Below are 17,656 nucleotides of genomic sequence, written 5' to 3' on the forward strand. Positions count from 1 at the left end.
ATTAGACATGTTGTCTAGAATTGTGCCAAATGTTCAACAATATAATAAGTCAGAATTGCTGACAAAAAAAAAAAAAGAAGAAGTAGGAAAACCTGGCGTGCATATTCTTATAAAATTCTTAAAAGGTTTTCAAAAGTTTAAAAAGGAAAGCTTATTTTGTTATTTGAGGTTTATTTATTTCCTGGGAAGTTGGCAGAGTAGAGAAAGTACCTGGTATTTGCTTGTTTGTTTGTATCTATATTTTTGCTTTTTTATAAACTTCGATGGTATTGGTGGTTGTGTGATTTACCCCAAGGGAATGAGAGATATTAGGTAATTTGAACATGTTTAATTACAAGCAGAAAAATAACTATTATCTGTTTAAACTATTCCTTATTTAAAGCAGTCTTATTTTTATAGGCTGTGAATAAATATGAAGCAACCGCAACTTCTTAGAGTTTATTGCCAATCAGTTAAACAGAGGTTGGTGTATAAGGGTGCAGGGTATAGGAATTCTATCAAAGCTTTGTCTAAATTAAGATATGTATGTTTTGGTCCACTTTCCCAGATGTTCAATAGTTTAAGATCTCTTCAAAGCCAACTCTCATTAAAATCAAAATGGGAATCATTAAAAGAAAATGAAAAAACTAAAAAGATTTTCAATTTCTCAAAAGAAATAGGGCACAGAAGAAAAACAACAAATAAGAATCCCTTTGTACTGACTGAGCATTACGTTGCTACAAGGCATGAAGCCAAAGGAAGGGAATGCTCAGTTGGAAAGTGAAGGCCGTGGCTCTTCTCAGGGGCGGCTAATCTGAGTCAGCCTGGCCCCAAATCACACAAGCAAGGCCTGTCCACAAGGCGCCTAGAGAGAACAGCAATGACGGAGCGAGATGGAGTACTGGGTCTGTGGAAAAGGGAGCTTTCTTGGTCCAGAGGCAGATGTGTTGTGTTTCCCACTCAGCATCCTTCCTCTTTTTTGCTACCTGAATTCCTCTTTCCTAAGAGGAACCCATTCCACATCCCTCAGTCCTGGACAGCCCAAGTGCCCAATTTCTTTGGTCACAGTGATGGGCACGTGACAGGAGCAGTGCCAGAGTTCTCAGTGAGATCTGATGTGTGAACGCTGGGAAAGGGTTTCTCTCCTTACCTCTGAGATCATAAGCTGAAAGGTAGTATGACTTGGAATTACCAGTGGTCATCTTGTCTACCCAATCATAACCAAATCTTTACTCTGATAAGGCAATTAAAGCACATTTCCAAAACGGCCAACCATGTGACCACAAAACAGTCTCAACTCTCAGGGCATCTCTTTGCAATACTGCCAAAGAAAGTGGTTTTCAGGCCAGCGCTTCCATTTCCTAAAATCTAAATTCCTTTCACAAAGGTTCTTGAAAAAAAAAGTGTTCAACAGGAAGGAGACAAGACCGTTTGCCAAATCTGCCAGTAAAAAAATGCAAACTTCTTTGAGAGCATTGGCGGGGCAGTGGGGGGGCAATATTAATAAGGAATAATTTGGGGGAAGGGGAAATTGAAAAAATAAAAACCTTATCCATACGTCGCCTTTAGGTATATATAACCAGATCTCCACAGACAAAGGAAGTTTCCATTAAGATTATAATTTAAAAAATTTTGAAGTTCAAGTTCGCTTCCTATGCTTCTGAAAGTAATTAGCTCCAAGATGAGAAAGTGGAGACTGTGGTATCCAGATATTAATGATCATCTAACTTTAGATAAATGCATCAGGCCCTGTACCAGGAACTTGAAATGTATTATCTCATTAAATCTTGGGACAACTCAGAGGGGTGAGTATTATAATCTCATTTTACAGCTGAGGAAACTGAGGCTCAGACAGGTCAAGGCACTTGTCTGAGATTCCTTCCTAGTAGGTGGTGGAGCCAGGATTTGACCCCAGGCATTTCTGTATCCACACTTCCAAGCCTCCCTGAAAACACAGCCAATGGTTATTAGTGTTCACTGAAAATGACTCCTTGGTCCTTTCAAATATAATCCCACAAGCAATACCACTCTACCCAGCTACCCACAACCAGGCTCAAATAGGAAACAGTGTGAGGTAATTATAACATATACCCCAGCCACTAGCTCTGGGTTTTTATGACTGAACTGCCAAATCACTCCTAGCCAACTCTTCAGGAAATGTGCAGACACTTTCTCAGATTCCAGCTAAAACATCAACTATGTGGCCCTGGGGGATACAGAGCTCACAGGGTGGTAATGGGATATAAAATTTGCAAACTTGAGGTCAGTGGCCTAAACTCTGGGGTGTGAAGCAGCAGCAGTCCATGAAAGACTAAAACCTAGGTGTCGACTTGAAGGTTGTATATCAAGTCCTTCCCTGAAAGGCACTTGTTCACATCAGCTCAGACATGAACCCCATCAGTAAAGGGAGAGAAAGATAGTCCACATGTAGTTCTGCCTAGAATCCGTGGAAGAAGATAATAATATCAACAGGCTTGAGACAGGGTGTTCACTCTGAGAATTCAGCATTAGGTCCAATTCAAACATAGCTGATGCTCAATAAATAGTTGTCACTTGAAGTAGGCAAGTGTTCTATAAAATTGGTGGGATAGATGATACAGAAGACAAGAATTTAAGATTTTTTTCCTTCACTGGCATGCTTCTTGCTTGGAATCTAAATTTATAAATTGGTGGTGCAGACAGCTGAGTCAGCAACTTATAAGATAAAGCATCTGAGCTTACAGACCTAGAACTGCCATGGTTCATCCTAGGACATCTGATGCTTTAATTGCTAATTATTAGTGTGAGTGTGGGGATGGAGGGAGTTACCCATAAGACTCCCAGAGAAGACTCCCACTTCTCTTTCTCCCACCCCCTCCCTACCCCCCTCCCTAGCAATCACCTCCCTTAAAAGGCCCCATCCCACTCAACCCCACCTAATCTGGAGGCTTCCACTGACAGCAAGGTAGAACCGTGGAGCTAAAACTCCAGTGCGCAGCCTGCCATCAGGGTTGCCCACTGAGAGACTGATCGCACTGCCTAAGGCCAGATAAACAAGAAGAAAAACGTTCATGCCCACACGAGGTAGGGAGTTTGCTTATTTGCAGCACAGTTGAGGACTTGCAGATATCAGTCACCCTTTCTAGGGGAAGAAGACAACTAGGAGCCATGACCTCCTACCCAATAACACACTTCTACTTAAATCTGCCTTTGCCACCGTGTGGCTCAGCTTCCACACCTATGAAGTCGAGAAGAAAATAAGAACCCTGAGCACTTTCTAACGAACTTTCTCTGGGCCTCAGTTTCAGCATCTATAAATTTCTAAAGTCTTTGCCACTATAACCATTTTGTAATATTTTTATAAAGATGGATGGCCTGACTACGGAGGTAGATTGGAGTCATGAAAAAACAACATCTACAAACAAGAAGCGTCTTTAAAAGTTACTCATCAAAGGCACCAACCTATGAGGGTCTGACTACACGATCTCATAAATTGGCACCAAAGGGACAGGGGAAATGGTAGGCAAAAAACCATTATCCATGAGGAGAGGGGATGCACCCAACAACATGGCACCATATACACAGGTTCATAATAAATGATGAATTAACCTGCTTTTCCATTATATTCCTCTAAATGTTTTTACAGGAATCTTTTCTGACATCCAAGCATCTTTCTTTCATGTGCTGCCTCTCCTCCATAAGCCCCTGGTCTCCTGAAGAGCCTGGTACCAATGTGGCCAGGAATGAGGTAGCTTTCATCAGTATCTATCAGACACCAGCATCTTCTCTGTCCAGCCCAGGTCCACTGGCTGATGGGACTCCACTCTAGAACTTTCTCCAAACCCTCTCCTCCTGCCTCCCTCAGTCTTTCTCCTTCCCTCCCCTAACAAAAACCTTACCTCTGGTTTTCTTTTTGAACACCCCAAGACCCCCAAGTAAAAATGAACATTTTATTTAGAATTTTTTTCTTAATGTTTAACCCTTATTTGATATTCTTATTATCCCTATTTTATTTGTAGCTCAGCTTAGGAAGTTAAAGGAGAAGAAGAAAAAGAAGATGAGATGACAATGATGAAAAAGAAAAAAGAGGAGAAAATGGCAACGAGAAAGAAGAGAAAAAGAGGAAGAGGGCGAAGGAAAAGGAGAAGAAACAGAAAAACAAAACAAAACAAAACAAAACATAAGCCTGTCTCTGGAATACATCTCTTTATTAACAGAGATTTTACTACACTTCAGTTCAAAACCATGAACTTAACAGCAGACATAATGCGTCCATAGAGCCGACATAAATCTTGCCTCCCAACACCAACATCATAGAATGGTTGTACTATATTTGGACTTAGATGTGTTTGGATACTTATATTTGAATGTAAGTATGACTGATGGTCTAGGAATTCACAACCCTTCAAAACACTGAACCAAATCACTTGTCTAACGGCACAGTTCCCCCGCTCTGAGCCTGCTTGCTGTCTGGAATACATCTTTGGCTGGGAATGGTGGAGATAGCGAATTTTCCTCTCTCCCTTCCGCTCTGAGGAGGCTGAATAAATAGACTCAGTGATAACTTCAACAAAAAAAAAAGCCACTTGAGAAAGTGGTAAGTCACAAGAACTTAAAACTAGGATTTGATATAATAGAGCTTGGAATCTGCAATCCAAACGACTGTATTCCTAACCCAATTTTATTCTATTAACAATGTGGCTACTCCATTTACGCAAAAAATAATCTTGTTCAGCTCACTACAATACCAGTTCTATTGACAATTGCACATCTATCTTTATTTACTAATTATAATCCCTGATTCCAGAAAAAAAAATGTTTCTGAGGTATATTATACCAACAGATATATAGAAATGGGGCTATTAATAGAAATTGAAAGTAAAATCCCACGTAGAAGGAATGTAAAACATATCAGATACCTAAATTAATAAAATTAAGTGACTGTGCATTAAATTTGTCCCTGAGTTTCTTAGAGGCTAAAGGAAATGGGCGGAAAGTTAGGAGTTTTATAATTCTTTTATTTGGAAAAACAAAATTTGCCAGTTTTTTAGGAACTGTGATTTTATTCCTGGGGTTTGTGAGTTCTTTAAATGCAAACTAAGGACAATGCCCCTAACATTAATCTAAAAGATCACAGAGATACATTATTCATGTAGCGTTTTGCATTCTGAGGTTGCAGTAAGCAAAATACAATGAAGCCTCTTCAATGGGAAACTAAGTCAATCAGACTCGATCAAGTTAGAATTGAAACATCTTATTATCCTTCTCAAACACCCGCTGCCTCACTGGGGTAGCTGATCTCCAAAGAGGCTGCCCCAAATTCCTCCCCTCCTTGCAGACATAGGCTACTCCTCACCTGCATCAAGAGGCAGAGCTCATTAGTCCATGCCCTTGAACCTGAGCAAGGTCTGTGACTTGCATGGAATTTCGGACCAGGCTGTCTGAAGAAAGTCTGGTAGCTTCCACTTTTGTTTTCTTGGTATCCTGAGCTGCCTTGTAAAAAGTCTGGCTATGCTGCTGGATGGTCCATATGGAAAGGGAGACAATCTGAGACTATATGCAGGAGAACCAAGAAACCCAGCCAACCCTGATAACATGTGAACCCACTTAAGCCCTTCCAGCCAGCTCTTAGCCATTCAACTCAGTCTGTGGACAACAGATGGGGTTAAAACATGTGACCAGAGATGAAGAGGCTATTGTTCAAGATCCAGCCCTAACAGACACTTACCCTGAACAAGGCCTGGTAGCTGCACCTGGGGCTCAGTTTCCCCATTTGCAAAAACACACTCAGTGGCCCCATCCCCAGGGGCAGGCCTAGGCAGGAGATCACATAGGAGATAGCTTTAAAACCTGTAAGGTCCCCAGCAGAGCCAGACAAGTGGCTCTTTGCTTCCTTTAGTCCCTTCCTCTGTCCATCCATTTGGATCAACCACACCAAAGTAAACAGGGCTGCAGGTGCCAGTCCATGATCACAGAACAAGAAACACACGTGGAGAAGTCATCTTACTCATTCTAGACCCAACAGACATTGTGGAAAGCAGAGACAAGATTCCCCACTGTGTCCTGTCCACATTCCTGCCCTCCAGAATCATAAGAAATAATAAAATTATTGTTGCTTTAAGCCACTAAATTTGGGGTAATTTGTTACATAGAAATAAGATAACCAAAACACTCACAAACAAAAATAGCTTGTTTCCTTGTAGCAGAGGGACTACGAATGACTTTGTCTCTCTTCAGTTTCTCATTAATGATGCTATAATGCTTTCACATATAATAAGTTTCAATGTAGATGGACGTGGGAGCACCCAGGTGCCTCCTCGCCTTTGCCTCTCGCAATCAAGCTCATGCTGCCACTTGAGCCTCCTCTTCACCCCCACCACTGCTGTTGCTCTGGCCATCACCCACTCTCACCATGACTCGACTCCTATATTAGCCTCGCAAATCTCCCTGCCTCTAGTCTCCCTATTCACTAAACCATATTCCTTCGACACTTTGGCCAGAGTGGCAGAGATCGGATCATGTTCCCATCTTAGAATACTTTACTAGCTCACCATCCTCAGCTTTCACAACAATCAGACAGTAGCATCATGTGTCCTTTAGTCCCTCTCCCACCCCAACCTATGGACAGACACACACGGTTGCATGCTGCACACCTTCAGGGGGCACTACTTGCATAGGCTACACTATGAACCGTGCCCCCCGAAGCCATGCAGTGCAAACCCTGCCCATCATAGTCAATGTCCCTCAATCCCAAATACTTTATATCCTTTTTGTTTCATGCCTTTTTCACTCAAATTTTTCCTTGTTTCTCTCCTATACTTCCTCCAAGCTCTAATATATATATAATTTACCTTACCCAGTCAATCAATCAAATTGGTCAGACATTCAAAAATTGTCTACTGAATTCTTACCATGTGCCCAGTTCCTAGGTATACCTAGTGATAAAGCAAACAAAAACTGAGCCTTCAGGAAGTTCTCAGTACTACTAAATAGTCACTTCTTTATCACATAGACCAGAGATTAGCAAACCTTTTCTGTAAAGGGCCAAGCAGCAAATAATTCAGTTTTGCGGTGCCCTACTGTCTGTCACAACTACTCTCACTCTGCCACTATGTGTGAAAGCAGACATAGATAAAGCATACACAAATGGGCGTGGCTTTGTTTCAATACAATTTTACTTACAAAACAGGCAGTCTGGTCCACGGTTTGCCAACCCCTGACAGACTTTCACTGTGAAGTCTTTTCTGAAAAATCCCATTCCCACAATGATGCGTCCCTAGTCATAGGACTGCATCTGCCTTCGATAAACATTGAGTCTTTCTCCACAGCAATGGTAGAACATGCTGGCGAAATGAAGGTATCAGGAATGTGGAAGAAAGAAAGTTACCACGTATAGGATTTATTGTAATTGAGAATCATTAAAATATATTGGTTAAGAGCACTCACTAGGAAGCCAGATTCCTCAACTCTATCTCTTACTAGTTTATGTCCCTGGAGGAATAACTAAAATTACTGAAAAACTGCATCCCTCAGTTTCCTCATCTGTTAAATGGGCAAGTAGGTAGAATGTTCCTCATAAAGGAGCTGTGTATTAAATGAATAATATATGTACAGTGCAATAGTGAGTGATATGCCAGAGCTTGCTATTCTTTCCCACAGGATACAACCAAGGTGAAAAATGACACAGAAAGAATTAAATGGTTCATCATATTGATGAGAACTTAAGACACATACCAGTTTCCCCTGGAAAGAGAAACACCTCTTGCAACTCTATTCTGAAAGAAGTTCCTCACGTGGAACATGAGAGCAAGAGATTCTGAATGACATAATGAGGAATGTCTCCAGCTCGGAACCATGGGCAACGCAGACGGAGGGTGCCTGTGATGGTTACCTACCATACTCAATAAAAGTTCAAGGTATAATACAAAAATACACGTGCTGTCCAAAGACCCCACAGCTCAGACATTCTGTAAGTCCTTCTGTGTTTTATTAGTGTCTTTGCAGAAATATCAAAGTTTCTTGTTTGACAAAATATTATATTACTACATTATTAACTATACGTGGGATTTGTGAACTAGCATGAAGGAATATTAGGAATTTTAAGTGGAATTTTACCAAAGTCTTACTACTGCATTTTTGTCCAGAGGAATGAAAACCAAAACCATAACTAAAATTAATGGAGAAAGAAAATTTAATATTAAGAATTTGTCTTTAAAACTTAACCTTTGCATATCTCAGCTCTCACAGCTGTAAAGGGAAGGTAATAAAAGGACTCACCCTATAGAGATGTTATGAGCATAGAATGAGCTATAACATGTAAAACACTAAGACAAGTGCCTGGTACCTAAATGTCATCTAATCGTCACCTACCACTGCTACAAATGTTATTATTATTTATTTTTTACTTACTCCTATACCCCATGCCCTTTCCTACCTTTCTGCTGCTTCCTGATTTTTGTAATGCATCTGATTCTGCTACCAAATATTAAGCCTCTCCAGGCTGTGGGTGCTATGTCTCTGGCATTCCACAAAGCAAGGTAACATTCAATCAAGGCTTCTTGAATTAATGAATTCTTTGAATCCCAGCTTCCACAAGTTAGTGTTAAAATGCTTATGACAGGATTCTTGCTTTTGATGATTTTACAATCTAATGGGAAAATCAAGCTTAACAAACTTGAAATATTAAACTCTCACATGCCTGCCATATAACTCAGGCCTGATACGTTACTGATTTCAGTTTTCTTTAAAAATTTCATGGAACAAAATTCTAAGTTTCTAGAAAAGGCCTATTTGTTGGGTTAGTTTCTAGACACAAAGAAATTGTTAATACAGTTTATTTCTCTTTCAAGAAAACAGTTTTTAAATCTTATTTTCACCTTGAAAATTAAGGCTAAAATTCAGAAATTGGTTAGGCTTATTGTTTGGTTTATTGCAGGAAAAAACAAACAAATTATGTGTGAGTATCCTAATAATTGGTCCGGCATTTGGCCTGATTAGAATCAGTAGCATAATACTATAATCTTTTAAAGTACCTGCTATACAAGAAGACGGAGGAATGTTTCACTATTTTTTAAAAAAAATCCAAATAAGCTTGTAGGGATGTCTGTACTGCCATTTCCATCATCCCTAACCTCATTTCACTATAACTTGATGTATCAATATGTTTAAATTAATTTGTGATACCAACAACTTATGCATTTTTATAAATACTCTCTATGTCTTAAATGTTACAAAATAAACCCCATAAATAATATTTTGTCTCCATCTTCTTGTTTAAAATGTGGAATTGCTGAAACCTTTTATTTAAGAATATCTTTTTTTAATGCTGTCGCAATATTTTAGCTTAATCTATTTAGTAAATGAAATGACAAACCATACCACTGCAGGAGTTTTTCCCCGTATTTAATTATTAGCCTATCTGACTTCAGATGAAGTCTTAAAGTCTTCTTTATAAAGTAAAATGGAATTTATGAAGTCTACAGAACTTTTTCTGTGCGCCCTGCTAAAGGTCTTTATTTCAATAACAGACGTCTGTGTAATTAATCCCTCTGAGTTTGTCATCACATAATCTATCCTGTGTATGAACTGTTCCATGTATATTTTTCTGGTAACAAGACCCCTGGAAAAAAATAAACAAATAAACAAAGACCAAAAGGAATCATGCACAAGGGGACAACTTGTGTGAAATACAACCAGTCTCATACACTTATAAGCCAGGCAATAAGCATAGAAGTTCTCAGTCCATCTTATCAGAGATTTGGGAAAAGGAGGTTTCACTCTAAAGAATTTTTCCCTTTGATGGGAAACTGTAATATTTCCTTATTTGGGTGCTAAAGCAATAAGGCAAACATAAATAAATGGTGCATAAGTACTGCTATTCAAGTAGAGTTATGTGTTTTTTTTAAATTAGATTGTCTCCCACACTTTTTGCCTAATCACAGAAGTTAAGAATTTAGCTGAGAAAAATTTTTCTGAACTAAAATTCAAACAAGCTAGGATTTTATTATTTCTCATAAAGTCATTTCACACGTTAAGCAGTGCCCAGGCAAACAAAAACTACTATACATTTATTACTTGAAAACGTTTTTGAAACTTGCAAAAGTCTCATTTCAAAACACAGAGAAATGCAATTTTTTCAGAGTGACTGGGGACCACACTCATTCCATTAAAAGAAGGATTTCCTGTAAAAACAGAAATTGGCGATTTACTCTAAGAAAACACAGCGAAAGCTGGGAAGAAACTTGAGGATGCTTAAATTTCCACTGTGGAACAATTTCTGCTGCCCAGTGAGAAGGGAAAAAAAAAAAAAGAACACCTGCAACAGGATGGGAGGAGAGAAAGACAGGCTAGGACTACACACCCAAAGAGGGAAAAGCCACGCAGGTCCCTGTCTGGGACGCAAAGGAGCTGACAGGAAAGGAATACATACCCAAAGAAGAATACCCAGACAAATTCTGTGGTCACCTGTCACATCAGAGAAAGAGAAGAAGGCAGTAATTTGTAGGAGAGCCCAGATCAATGCATGGAAGACACTGATGAGTTTAAAGCACCTTTTACCTAGAGGAAATATTAGTGAGGTGCTGAAAGTTGCTGCCACCAACTGGGCATCAGGCGGACTTAGGGGTTACAAATCACTTTCACTTCATAAACTGTGCATCAAAATGGTAAACAGGTTTTACTGTAGTCAGAGAGGTTAGTTCTGAAACTGGTAATATTTTAACTCGCAAAAATAGAAGTTTTAAGCAATAACTGGAAAAATGGAACACACAACTGCTCTTCCTGATGATTTATACAGCACGGTGTGGTTAAAAGACTTATTCATGTGAGACTGTAATAGCAATAAGCAGAGAGAATACATCTCAAATGCTATTCAGATTTAAGATCAAAATTGGCATTTGTTTAAAACTTATGGGTAAACCTTTGATCCAGCAATTCTATTTTCCTTTATTAATTTAGATCACATATAAATATTCACATGTACACAAACATGCAAGTAGAAGAATGTTGGTAACAGCAAAAAATTTCATATAATCTAAAGAGCCATCATTAGGGAAATGTTCCAGCCACATTATGGGATTCTATACGCCAAGAGAATGCACGAAGTAGATCCCTATGAGTTGATAGATGGATGCACTAAAGATATATAAAAGTAAGCAAGGTTCGAACAGTATGTATGGTATATTCTATGCATTAAAAAGGATACACACACATATCTATCTGTGTGTGTATATATACATATATATTATATATGTATATTTGGATATGTATTATACTATTTCTAGAAAAATACATAAGACAATGGTATCTGAGAGGTATTCACAATTCAATATTTTTAATTGTATATCCTTTTAAATCTTTATTTTTTACCCCAAGTATATGTATATAATATATATATTATATACATATAACATTTTAGATAACGTAAGAGCTATAAAAATAAAAACCTTTATATTATAAAGGTTCATTATTATAGCATATTAATATATATTGTTATGCTATAAAGGTTAATTATAATTATTTGTTAAACTTTTCATATGTATGCAAAATCTCATAGATAACATGAGAATTAGGAACACTCATAATTACTGATCTATTAATACCATGTTTGGGGGAAGGTTTTATGAAGAGTTTGCAATAAGGTAACGTCCACGTTAGTGACCAAATACTATAACACAGAGACGTGTCTCTTTATAATCTTAAGGAAATGTAAAACCCAGAAGAACTAAGTGCTGGTGTGAGTAAAAGCATGGGACAGCCTGTTGAGCAACAAAGTAAGGCTTAGTTTCTGTTTTCACATTGAGTTAGAGCCTCCCGAGGAAACACGCTGGTTGGTGATAGCACATAGAGACGAGACAAATGTCTGGCTAGGCCTAATGTCTCCCTGCAGACCTTCATCCACAGAATTAAACCCCTACTTCCTCTCTCTCTATGGGAGCAATGCCATCAGGCTTAGCTATTAAGCTAATATATATGGCAGAAATATATTTTTCGAAGTTAAAATGCTAGGCTAAACCAGGTCCTTTTGAGAAAGGGTGAAAATCAGTTTCAGTCCATCTACTGAACTGGCCATGGGCCGTGCACACAGGGCAAGACATGTCTGTTGCCTGATCAGTATCAGGCTTAACATGATAAGCACATTTCCTTTCCAGCACTGTTGGAATCCGTGATTTATTTTCCACAAAGGCCAAGATGGAACTAAGTTAATCATGACTATTTCCTAGGGTCAGAAAATCATGCATATTCCACCACGGCCTAAGTGCTTGGCTCTGAAAACCATGTCATCCCAGATCTAGAGCAGGACTCAAAAACTGGTCCGTTCAGTTTACTGTACTTTTTCCTTCCCATACCTGGGCCATACAAGCACAAATTTCACTACATATATATAATAAAAACAGCCCATAACAAAAAAGAATACATGAAATGTCCAGCCACATGTCCAAGTGGACACCATCACTTGGTCACTCAGGGTCATATAATCAAACTACACCGCTACTCAAAAAAGAGCAGCAGTGAGAATCATAAGGACTTGATAGAAAGCTCTGTGTATTTACTGTCTAGGCTCATTACAGGATCCTCCAAGGAGACAAAATGGATCATTTATAATCCATCCTGCTGCTTCTCCGGAGGCTTGAACTTAAACACTCTCAGAAAGAGCTACTTCATTTTCAATTTGAACAATTTTAAGGGAAGTGTACTCCCACTCTTCTTCAATTCAGGGAACTGGCAATCCTTATAGAGTCAACCTGCCGGATTTAAATATTTTCTGCTAAAACATTTTCTGTAGTAGGGGCATAAGAAGGTGGTGAAATGCTCAGCTGCAACTGAGTAACACACACGACAGGTTAAAAACACTCCTTCAAGGCCAGCCACAGCAGCATTACTGCCCGGATGGAATAAAGAGCTTCTAACAACCGCAAAACAACTTCTCAGAAACACTTGCCCTGCTCTGCTTCCAGGGTAGACATCTGAAAGGAAAATTCAGTCCCTAATTTTAATAAGCATAACTTAGAGGAGAACCAACCATTAACTATTTGTCTTCTCTGACTGTCTGTCCCTGAAATCCCTTTCTTTCCTTGCTCCCTTACAAACAGAGCATCTACAAAGATGCCCACAAGGCAAGTACTTTCCCTAAACACAACCGGAATTGGTATGAAGAGAAAGGATGGGCTGCTCCTCTTCTCAGTCGCAGCTCCTCCCCTTCTTCCTCAAAGAACCCTTCTCGCCTCCCAAAATCAGCCTCGACAATGGCCCAAGATTCCTTTTAGCCATGACCTCTCTCTCCTCTGGGGCAGAAATCCTTAAAGTGTAGAGGCAAGGTGGTTTAGCCACAAACGCGGCGAGAACTGGATAACCCTTGCATCTCTAAGGTGCCCCCAGGAGGTCTTGTCAAGGATCCTTCTACTGTCGAGAATCGACCCTGTCAGTTCCTCTGGATCTTGATACTCGGGAGAAGAGGGAGGGGACACCCACACCAAAGGAGCTGGCCCGTTCCATTACCCTTTAAGCGCGTCGTGTCCTCCACCGCCTCTTCTCTTGGCCCGGCTGGCTCTGGTTTCCTTCACGTTCCCAGCCTCCAAATTGGCGTCCGCCCCATGGCTCGTGTAGGAAGCTAAGAGCACGGTAAATCCCAGGGCGACCTCCAGCAGCCCCCCTCGCCGCATGATGTCGAGCGGCCGCCGGCTCCCGCCGCCTCTCGCCGCGCCCCGGGCTCGGTCCGGGGCCGCCGCTGCGCCCTGGAGCGCGCCGCGCCGCCGGGGTCCCGCTCTCCCGCCGCCCGTCCCCTGGGCCGGGCTCCTCCCGCCTTCTCCAGGCGCTGCTCCCACTTAAGGCGGCCCCTGCCAGCTGCAACAGACAAATCGCCGAAGCGGGGGAGACATTCAGGGCTTCGGGATGCTGGAGCCTCGGGGTCCCCATTCCCGAGCCCAACCCGCGCGCCGCCTGCGCGTGGCGCAGTTACTTTGGGTAAGTGAAGACCGTTTGGTCCACAGCTGGCTGAAAATCCCAGGCCCCCGGCGGCAGCGGCTCCAGCCAGCCCCTCGGCCTCCCGGGCGCCGCCTGAAAAAAGCGCCGCAAAGTACCCATGTCCCGAGCAGTTCTAAACCCTGGGGCAAGCTCGCTGGGTTTATTTTTTACTAGCACGAATTGCGCGCAATGCGCGCTCAGACACCCCAGCTCCCCAGCCTGTCCTCTCCGCCAAGCCGCGGGGCTGGAAGCCCGCCGCGCCATCCCCGGCCGGCTCCGGGCACTGCCACCGCCCCCCGAGCATCTGACGCCGAGCCCGGCACCGGGAGCCCCGGGCCAGGAAGCTGTCAGGCAGGGGAGGGCCAGCGCCCGCTCTGGACGTTCCGGGACAGCCCCTCACCCCAGTCCCTGTCCCTGCCCTCAGCGCGGCGCAAACGCAAAAGCCTCCGTGGCTGAAGCTCCAGCCCCGGTGGCCGCCCGACCCCAGTCGGGACCCCAGCTGCACCCACTGGAGAAGTGGCGGCTCCGGCTCCCGAGGCGGCGGCAGCTGTTCCTCGGTCCTGGCCGCGGCAGCCCTTGCCCCGCTCTGTCCGCAGCTGTCCCAGCTGTGGCCGCCTGTCCGCCTGCGGCACCCACAGTCTCTGCCGCGGCTCCCGCGGCCCCCTCCTTTCCCCACCTCTTCAAGTATCGTCTGCGCAGCGGTTTCTCGCGAGAGAAATACTTTTTTTAAAAAAGAAAGGAAAAAGAAAATGACACCCCCTCCTACATCCCCCTCATCACCACCCCACCCCTCGGCCCCATCCATCCTTCCTTTCCACTCCCCTTTGCCAGCCACCGCCTCGGCGCGGGGGCCTCCCTCGCTCGCAGGATTAGCGCAGTGGGAGGAGGCAGAGGTGATCGGGTCCTGCCCGGCCTGGGATTTCGCGTTTTGGGGTGAGGAGTTGAGGGAAGAAGTCGAGTAGCGGTTTCACCCGCAGTGCGGCTGGGAGGTCTAGACCCGAGATTAGCCTCCCCCGCGATCTGGGAAGCCCTGCGGGCGCGGAAGGCTGTGCCACCTGTACCTAGAACGCGCGCTGGAGACGGCGGCTCGGAGTCCCCAGCGGCCCCGGCGAGAGAGGAGACGCGTCCCGGTTGCCCGCGTCTCCCCGGCGCCGCCTCACTGCGTCTCTCGGGCTGGGCACAGAGCGGAGGCCGGAGGCCCGAGGCCCGGAGGCCGGGGCAGGGCGCGGCGGGGGCGCAGCGGCGGCCGGGGTTGCTGTGCGAACGGGGGAGGGGGCTCCGCCGCTGCCACCGGCGTCGAGAGCCCGCTCGAGGCGCGGTTCTGAGCCTTGGTTCAAGTCACCCAGGCTGAACCCAAGATGCTCCAAGAGTCTGAGTGGGATTCCGACCCAGAGGCCTGTGAATATTGGAACCTGGCGTTTGGGATGGAGGCAGTGAAGGGGCGGACCTTTTCCCCAGCCCACAGCTAAGATTGGGCTTCTCCTGGACGACCCTAGCCCATAGACCCTATTTCACCTCCCCAAACATCTCTCCCTCTCCCTCTCCCTCTCCCTCTCCCTCTCTCTCTCTCTCTCTCTCTCTCTCTCTCTCTCTCTCACACACACACACACACACACACACACACAGGCTGCCTCTCCAGGACAAGCAGGGCACAGTGACTTGGAAGAATATAGTATTTATGGTATCCTTATATAGATAAGGCCCCGTGTTGCCTGCACCCTATAACGGTGTTGGAGGGCAGGAAACCACACTCTGGGCCCTAGGCACTGGTACTGGAGACCCCCCAGAAAATCCCCCTGTAGTAGCCACCAGCTGTCAAGCCAGAAATAAGAGCGCAGCACAAACAGGAATCCTGTTGAAAGGGGTTTTCCTTATTTGTGATTATTCGTGCCCAGACAATCGTGTATAGGGACCTGGGCAAGTTATTTAACTTCTTTCCAGTTGCAAGACAGGAATAGTAATGACCACACAGGGTTGCAATGTGATGATGAGCCTGCTGAGCTGTTATGACACCATGATCTCGAAGATAAAAACAGTGAAACTGTCAAAAATATGAGCCCACTTAAAGTCACAGCCCTATAAGTATGTGGTCTAGTTTGAGTCCTCACCTGCAAAAATTCTCTTACCAGATTCATGAATTGGAGCCTTGATCACACACCCATGGTTGAGTAAAGGCAAGCCTCTGTTCAAGAGGCATTTACTGAACACAAACTGTGTACCAGTTGGTGTGTGGTTGAACCAAGTTACTGGGTGAGCAAGGCAGAAATGTTTCTCCCCTCGCATAATAGTCTACAGGGAAAGGCAGACTTGAGACAAATGATGACTCAAATTTTAAATGCCAAGAAGGAGAAGTCCTGGTTGTTTGCCTGGAGGATATATAACGGAGTACTTGACCTAGGTTGTGGCTGACCAGGGAAGGCTTTCCTGAGGAAGTGTTGTTTAACTTAAATCCAAACACATGACTAGACTTAGGGCAGTGGTTCTCAACCCAGGCTATACAGTAGAATGACCTGGGAACTTGAAAAACAGATCTGACACCAGGACTCAATCCCTGGAGGTTCTGATTTAAATAGTCTCGAGTGGAGCCTTGACACAGGCATTTTTAAAAGCTCCCCAGGTAGGGAGAGGTAAGGGTGGTGTTCAGACTGGGAAAAGAATCTGGGCAGAGGGACCATGGCTCAGGAGAAGCAGGGCTTTGTTGGAGATCCACAAAGGCCTTGCCCTGCCCACCAGTTTTCTGGAAAGTTCTGCACCCTCTGGGGAATCTGGAAACTGCCTGCTTTCTCTACACTCCAGCAGCATGTGAGACACTCTGTACTCTCTCTTAGAGTCCTCCCTCAGTGACGTGTTGGACAGCAGCAGCTGAACATAGGGCTTTTCTAAGGCTTTTGCCCACGAAGCAAAGAGTGAACACTGGTGCCCTGCAAGTCCCCCCTTCCAACATTTCTGAACATCTCTATTACCTCCTAACCTTACCCTAAACTGCCTTCCAGGGTTTCACCTCTAAAGGAGATTTAGATTAAAGGCTTGCTTCAGGCCTTGGCCCTTTTTTTTCTCCTTTTTTCTCCTTGACCCCTTCCTCGAGTAGAGGAGAGACTTTCTAGTTCCTCTTCATATTGCGTGGGAGTCCTAGGCCATATATTCCCCTCTTTGGGCAATAAGTCTCATGGTTTAACTATAGTGTTGGAGCGAGAAGGGGTTGAAAACATAACTACTGAAAGAGATTTCTTTCAAATATGTAAGAAATACACCCATTATCTAGGCAATCGACACATATTAGAGCAGTGTGCTACCAGTACCAAAACTCAGTAGCAAATAAAGAAAATTATGTATTTGCAATAAGATTTTCTTGATGTCAGATGATTCAGGAGCCACCTCTCTTTAAACTTATACTCCTTGCAAAATAAGTCCATGCGGCTAGAATTCCCTTATTTCTCCTCTTCATTTCAAAAAACTCCACCCATCCTAAGAGAATCTGCTCAAATCCCTCCTTGTTCGTGAGGACTTCTTGCTCATGATATCTCTCTCTTGTTCAAACTTCATTGTACTTATTACCTGAATCATTCATTTAATAATTTATTAATTGTAATACACAATTGTAGTGTGCTTACTATGTGCCAAGCATTATGCTGGGCACTGATAATTGGCATATTTATTATATTGTTGTGCTAAACTATTTTTTTAATCACGGTACTTATTCTTCCTAGATGGATTATGGATCCTTAAGGCCAAGGTC

The 17,656-nt window shown here is 43.3% G+C and overlaps 1 protein-coding gene across 2 annotated transcripts in view; it reads right to left on the reverse strand.

The window, feature by feature from the left end:
• The window catches only part of FBN1 (fibrillin 1), a 254,837-nt gene extending 240,203 nt beyond the window's left edge, over window positions 1-14,634 (reverse strand). Inside the window, exons 1-2 of one of the 2 annotated variants that reach the window (XM_065872970.1) lie at window positions 14,430-14,634; window positions 13,456-13,800 (exon numbers count right to left, since the gene is read on the reverse strand). In XM_065872970.1, coding sequence (XP_065729042.1) covers window positions 13,456-13,619 — 164 coding nt within the window. In that variant the 5' untranslated portion in view covers window positions 13,620-13,800; window positions 14,430-14,634. Of the gene's footprint in view, window positions 1-13,455 lie in introns of both variants that reach the window. The other variant, XM_065872969.1, reaches the window with a different exon arrangement.
• Between the last annotated feature and the right edge of the window lie 3,022 nt (window positions 14,635-17,656).

The sequence above is a fragment of the Phocoena phocoena genome, chromosome 2, assembly GCF_963924675.1.
Source record: "Phocoena phocoena chromosome 2, mPhoPho1.1, whole genome shotgun sequence".
NCBI classification, from domain to species: Eukaryota; Metazoa; Chordata; class Mammalia; order Artiodactyla; family Phocoenidae; genus Phocoena; species Phocoena phocoena.